The sequence below is a fragment of the Oryctolagus cuniculus genome, chromosome 3 (genome assembly GCF_964237555.1).
Source record: "Oryctolagus cuniculus chromosome 3, mOryCun1.1, whole genome shotgun sequence".
Lineage (NCBI taxonomy): Eukaryota > Metazoa > Chordata > Mammalia > Lagomorpha > Leporidae > Oryctolagus > Oryctolagus cuniculus.
Window position 1 is genome coordinate 103,677,746 of NC_091434.1, and position 6,916 is coordinate 103,684,661.

Genomic DNA, 6,916 nt, shown 5'->3' on the forward strand with positions numbered 1-6,916 from the left:
TGCTGCTGATCTGACAGACCTGAAGAGGAGATATTAATAACTCTTGGGTAATCTTTGTATATTTTTCCCTTCCAAGTTGGGGGATAATTTGCATGTTAGCTCCACCTTACTTCACGGCTAAGAAAATCTGGTTTCCATAAATTATCTTCTTGTACTCCATGCCTCTATCATTGTAATACACCAGTAAGGCATACAGGACCCCTGCTTTCTTCCTGCATTGTGGGACTGTGACTTCATGAATACCATTCACATCATTTGTTTGCTAAATCCACACTCATTCAAAGTAAACTCAACCTAGTTCAGCTTATCACTCTCAACAGTTCTCAAAATCTGACCCAGCTTTGTGGTCTGGCCTAACCCAAAGCATTTCTTTTATCATCTAAACTAATATATTATTTGTGATAATTAGAGATCTTTGGTCTATAAAGTGCACAGATATATAAATCTCACTTGCTATCAATACATAGAATTTCTATCTGTACATATATCCAGCTGTGGGGAGCCATTGCACGGCGCCCTAAAGATGGCGCCGGCTCCTTTCTCCCGGAAGGACTGGCGAGAAACAAACAACTCCTAATAAGGAGATGGCTGAGCTCCCTTCCGGCTTCCGCATTGCTGTACCTATCAATCCTTGCCACTTGGCTGCTTTTGATTGGTGTGCTGATGGCTATAAGAGGGATGGGAGAGGGAAGGAGGCGGAAGAAGAAGCTTGTTCAAGGTTCCTGAATAAACTGCTTGAAGAAGAGTTCGGGTCGTGTCTTCCTTGCTGGTCGAGGGACGCGACAACTGGTGGCCCGTACGGGGAACCATCTCAAACGCGAACTCAGAACTTCCTGCAGTCAGGGCAGCGCTGGTAAGTCCCCCAGGAAAATAAGGTGGGGATCCGCGATAACAGCGGGCAGTCCTGCGACAATAGCGGGAGGATAGCTCTGCGATTAAAGCAGAGGAAGTTCTGCGACAAAAGCAGAAGGAGCTCTGACCCGTGGCCAGGGAAAGAGTACAATATTTGACGGTGGGTAATTCACAGTCCCATCCAATTTTTCTGGCGCTGAATGCGCTGCTTTGAGAAAACAGTTTGAAACTTAAGCCTAGTACATTGCATAGGTTTTTACGTAACTGCGATACCATTGCACCCTGGTATGGGGTTTCGGGAAGCCTTACTATCCCTTCATGGGACAAACTAGGCAGGGATTTGGATTTTGCATTTGAACAGGGTAATCTCGAAAGGGGAGTGAGACCAATATGGAAGTTAGTGCGAGCATGCCTTGAGGATGAGCAGTGTAGTGAAACTATTCTGAGCGGTCAAGCTGCCTTGGAGGAGCTTCAGGAAGAGCGCTCCGAGAGAGCTGCCAGTGAAAAAGGGAAAACTTTGAAGGAGAGTCAGAAAAGAACTAGGAAAAAACTGTACCCCGATCTTTCCGAGTTGCGCAGCCCCTCCTTAGTAAGTAGTACTAGTGCAGAAAGTAGCTCAGAAAGCAGCAGTGAGTCTGAAGAGTGTGGTGATAACAAAGAGTCTGGTATAAAGCAAGTACGGGAATTGAATCGGCAAATGAGGATTTCCAAAAATTACAGCCGCTGAGCCATTACCAGGTGCTCCAAATATATTTACGGATGGGTCAAAAACAGGCTGTGGCCAGCGCCGCGGCTCACTAGGCTAATCCTCCGCCTAGCGGCGCCGGCACACCGGGTTCTAGTCCCAGTCAGGGCGCTGGATTCTGTCCCGGTTGCCCCTCTTCCAGGCCAGCTCTCTGCTGTGGCCAGGGAGTGCAGTGGAGGATGGCCCAGGTGCTTGGGCCCTGCACCGCATGGGAGACCAGGAAAAGCACCTGGCTCCTGGCTCCTGCCATCGGATCAGCGCGGTGCGCCGGCCACAGCGCACCGGCCGCGGCGGCCATTGGAGGGTGAACCAACGGCAAAGGAAGACCTTTCTCTCTGTCTCTCTCTCTCTCACTGTCCACTCTGCCTGTCAAAAAATAAAAAAAATAAATAAATAAATAAAAAAATAAAAAAAAAAAACAGGCTGTGGGGTTTATATGGTAGAGGCTAATGACCCGGTATTTCATCAGTTTCAGCCAGGCTCACCTCAAGTTGTGGAATTAAAAATAGTTATTGAAGTCCTTAAGCAGTGCTCTTTTGCCTTTAACTTGTTGTCAGATTCCTTATATGTGGTGAACGCATTAAAGATATTGGAAACCGCAGGACTGATTAAACCTTCTAGCCCAATTGTATCCCTAATGTCAGGTGATTGCTCATTGTCTGGATGCATGGGCCGCCTGGGGGAGACCCCAGGTGCTAAAAACTGATAATGGCCTGGCCTATACATCTCAAACCTTTACCACCTTTTGCCAAAAAATGGAGGTTCAACTTGTCCATGGATTGCCATACAATCCTCAGGGCCAGGGCATAATTGAGCGAGCACACCGCACACTGAAAGAATATCTTTTAAAACAAAAAGGGGGACGCGACAGGCCAGGAGAAAGAGAGAGGAAAAATTCCACAGGTATCTTGACCTAGAGAAAAGTCTTAATTCGATAACCCTTTCCAACTTGATGGGTTTTTCTCTTTACAGTTAATAAAAACTTAAGCAATGGGCTCATACGCTAATAATCAATTCTTTTCTGTGCTGCTGTAGCTAACTTATCTAATGAGAGTTTTCATGTGTCTTGAAGGTTTCGCATTTTTCTATTGCCAGTATGAGTCTTGATTGGAAAAACTGCACCATGAAGCTGTTTACGTTATATCTTTAATGTTTAAGTGAGTACCTAACTTTGATCAGATCTAGTCCACAGCCTTGGTTAAACGTACTAATTTTTGACTAAAATGGTTTGACTCTCTGATAGTTTAAATTCTAAACCGAGTCTTTCAACTTTGGGGCTTCCAGTCGGATCCCTGGAACTCTCAAAGGGTGGGACTCTAAATTTGTTAAAGTAACAGCTGTTTGAGTCAATTCAAATTATACAAAGTGTATTAAAATGTAGTAAATGATGTCAAATCTATGTTGTATTCATGTTTTTGCTTTTCAGCTAAAGTAGTCTTATAAAAATGAGAGTAAATTCTGTGTATACAAGCCTTTATGTTGTTAACTCAAGTAAGCCAATACAGATTGGTTCAGAAAATTGGGTTAATGCAAACGCCCTTTGGTTTACTTGCTCAGTTTTACATTTACATGTCTTTGATATGCTTTAAACTTGTTTCTCTTAAGGATGAAGATCTTTTCAAAGTTGTAAATATGCACTAGTGACTGTTGCTGCCCAAGTGGTGTTATCCTTATGTTACTTAAAAGCATGGAAATGTAATTTTGACTTTTAATTCAGATAATGGTGTGGTATTCATTAATAGCTCAGTGTTTTAAGTTATCCAGGCATCGGTGCTAAGTAAAATATGGAAAATGTATTATGTGTACTTTCAACATCTTAAATTTGATAAGAGACTTTTAAGTTTGCCAGCATGTATTCTCATAGGTTGTCCATACATGATAATTCAAGACTGTAAAAGTAACTACAGGTATAAAGTTTCAGAAGGTGTGAGCAAGTCATGAAAAGTTGTAAAAAGTTTACGATTTTAAAACATTGTTTACAGAGTTTTCTATAAGTTAAATGTTAATGCCAAAATTACACTAACCTAAAGTTGAAGTCTGATCTTCTGTTATAACAATGGGATTTTTTAAAAATGTGTACTAATGTTAGTAATTATCTGGAAATGGTCTCAATTGTAAATCTTAAAATCTGTTGTTGCAAAAACTGTAACGTCTCTTTTTAACAGTGTCTGCTTAATCAGTTACTCTGCCATTTCTAAAGTTAGGTCGTGTAAGCTCTTTTTAACTCTGTTAAATAGTTCTGAGTTATGTGATAATTTCATGTGCTGACTCTTATGTTCAGGGTTTTTGTATTTCTGGTTTACCTAGAAATTCATGTTCTGCCAAGTAAATGTGTACTCTACTGTCTGTTAAGTTATGATTGATAAAAAGTATTAAGTCTTAAAAAGTTATGTTAAATATTATGATCAGATCTGGTCTAAAAGTGTTAAAATCGCCCTGACTAAATGTTAAGGAATTCTATTTTGACCAGATACTCTAAGTTCTCTTGGCACCTTTAACAGACTTTCTGAAAATCAAAGTTCTAAATTCTCTGAACTTTTGGTATCTCCAGAGGGCCCCTGGAGATGTCAAAAGAGATATCTCTCATCTTGCAGAGATAATAACCAATCGGGCTGTTTAGATTAAAAGTGGTGCCAAGATGTGAAATGATGCTAAACTTCAGCTATAAACATGTTTCTTTCTAGCTGCTCCAGTCTCTGGCTCAGAAGCCAGATCCTTTAAAGAGGGACTGACAAAGTCTAAGAAGCATCCCATGGTCATGATTTGCATCACCTCAATGTCCAAACCTTAAGCTTTGGCAGATGGATGTTACCCATTTCTCTGAATTTGGTAAACTAAAATACATACATGTTTCTTTAGATACATGTTCAGGTTTTGTTTTTGCCACCCCACAATGCGGCGAGGCTGCCAAACATCTCTCATTGCCTTCAGGCCTTTGCTGTTCTAGGAACCCCTATACAGATAAAAACTGATAATGGCCCAGCGTATACTTCCAACTCTTTTAAGCACTTCTGTACTAACTTCCACATCTCTCATCACCGGGATTCCTTATAATCCCCAGGGACAAGGTATTGTGGAACGAGCACATGCCACATTAAAAAATTATTTACAAAAAATAAAAAAGGGGGAATACGGGACCATGGCATATTCCCCACAAAAATGGCTATCACATGCTCTTTTCATTTTAAATTTTCTAATACTGGATAATCAAGGGAAAACTGCAGCTGATCGTCACTTGCATCCTGAAACCAAAAGACAACAAGTCTATGTGAAGTGGAAAGACCCCCTAACTGCTCAATGGTATGGACCTGACCCTGTTTTAATATGGGGACGTGGACATGTTTCTATATTCTCGATGGTTACCTGAGCGACTGGTACGGCAAACAATGTCACAAAGCAGCCCCTCGATCTTCATTATAACATTGCTGATTGGGATCGTTACTGCAGCCATTATAACCGCCATTTCCATTGCAGCTGTGGGCGCTACAACAGCTGCTATAGCGCTCACAGGGACAGTTCAAACTGCTAATACCCTGAATAATTTGACGGCCTCCGTGGCTGCTGCTTTGGATACTCAGACATCCTTAAATGTACATATAAAGGGAGGCTTGATGATTGTTAATCAGCGTGTGGATTTGGTACAGGAGCAGGTGGATACTCTCTGGCAGCTTGCTCAGCTAGGGTGTGAGTGGAAATTTTCAGGGTTGTGTGTGACCTCTGTTCAGTACGATAACATGACTCAGGCAGCAAATTACTCTAAACAGTTGTCTCAGATGCTCTTGCAGAATTGGTCCGCAGAATTTGACTACACCTTGAAGCAACTGTGCCTTGCCGTGGTCACCATCAACTCCACATGTGTGGATGTCTCCTTCGCATCTGGATTGTCATCCTGGATCTGCACAGCCGTCTCCAACCTGAAGGAGTGGGTGGGACTTGGAGCTTTGACGGGTTGTTGTTACTTGTTATTTTGCCTGTGGTGTTTGTGCAGGATGAGGACAGCTCATCGGCGGGAATTGGCCATGATAGCTCAAGCCTTTTATGCCCTTGAGGCTGGACAATCACCACAAGCATGGCTGGCCTTCCTTGAATGCTAGGCATGGGTGCAGGGTGCGAGGCAAAGCACTGCAGAGAGAACGAGCCATTACGTTCTCTGGAAGGCAAGTCTGTCTGCATGTGGGTTGGCATCCCAGATCCCACCCCCGCGAAAAGGATGCTGTTCCAGGTGGATGCCTGGCAGTGGGGGACAGACCCCTACCTTCTCCTGTAATCCTTAGATGCCTGGTTCTAAAACAAAAAGGGGGAACTGTGGGGAGCCATTGCACGGCGCCCTAAAGATGGCGCCGGCTCCTTTCTCCCGGAAGGACTGGCGAGAAACAAACAACTCCTAGTAAGGAGATGGCTGAGCTCCCTTCCGGCTTCCGCATTGCTGTACCTATCAATCCTTGCCACTTGGCTGCTTTTGATTGGTGTGCTGATGGCTATAAGAGGGATGGGAGAGGGAAGGAGGCGGAAGAAGAAGCTTGTTCAAGGTTCCTGAATAAACTGCTTGAAGAAGAGTTCGGGTCGTGTCTTCCTTGCTGGTCGAGGGACGCGACATCCAGCAAACTAGGTATAATAACAGTGATAATCTCAATATACTATATCCTTAGGAAAAATGCTAGCAATTAAGTGAATTCGGCTTTTTCACAGTTCCATAATTAAATCAAATATTTAGTTGAAAGGAGGTACCTTCTATTTTGATTAAAATCATTTTTGGACTATTTGAATTTCAGAGCAAGTATCCTGTCTATGCAAGGTGAAAAGCCTTACTGAAGCTAAAGAGCAGTTATCCTTCATATTAGGCATGTAAGCTAATATATAATTCAGGGAATTGATCGTTGTTCTTCCTGCAGACATTCCTGACAGGCCTTTAGCTGTGATGTAAATTGCTATTATGTCTGTAAGTTGGATCTTTCCTTCCGGGCTAACAGTCATTGCTCTGGGCAGACCCTCATAATTTCTCATCAGAGTCCTTGAAATCCCACTTGATGCTCTGCCTTCTCTCTTAGCTCACTAATCTTATCCATTTATTCTTTTCCTGTTCTCTATTTTCAAATCTGATCTTGTCATTCTCCACCTAAAATTCTTCACTGGTTCCCTGTCAGCTATGCATTGAAACATCTTATTGCTGTACTGGACACTATTTCTCTTGATTCACGGTCCACCCTTCATCACCCTGCTCTGTATGCCCTGGAAGCATGAGCTATTCTGCATTGTCAATTGACTTCCTTGTCATCTGGCTTGTGGTTGGATTTAGCATTGAGAGGTAATGACAGGAGA

General features: G+C 42.8%; 1 protein-coding gene across 1 annotated transcript; it reads left to right on the forward strand.

Annotated features, from left to right (window-relative positions):
• The first annotated feature begins 485 nt into the window (after window positions 1-485).
• Window positions 486-6,153, forward strand: LOC127491615 (endogenous retrovirus group K member 7 Env polyprotein-like). The gene is made up of 2 exons (XM_070071548.1): window positions 486-1,626; window positions 2,020-6,153. Exon 2 carries the CDS (start codon window positions 4,936-4,938, stop codon window positions 5,689-5,691), a length of 756 nt encoding a protein of 251 aa, XP_069927649.1. The 5' UTR covers window positions 486-1,626; window positions 2,020-4,935; the 3' UTR covers window positions 5,692-6,153.
• The last annotated feature ends 763 nt before the right edge of the window (window positions 6,154-6,916 follow it).

Bases quoted from the DNA above. Each gene is read 5' to 3' on its own strand.
- LOC127491615 (XM_070071548.1), top strand. From the start codon at position 4,936: ATGTTTCTATATTCTCGATGGTTACCTGAGCGACTGGTACGGCAAACA.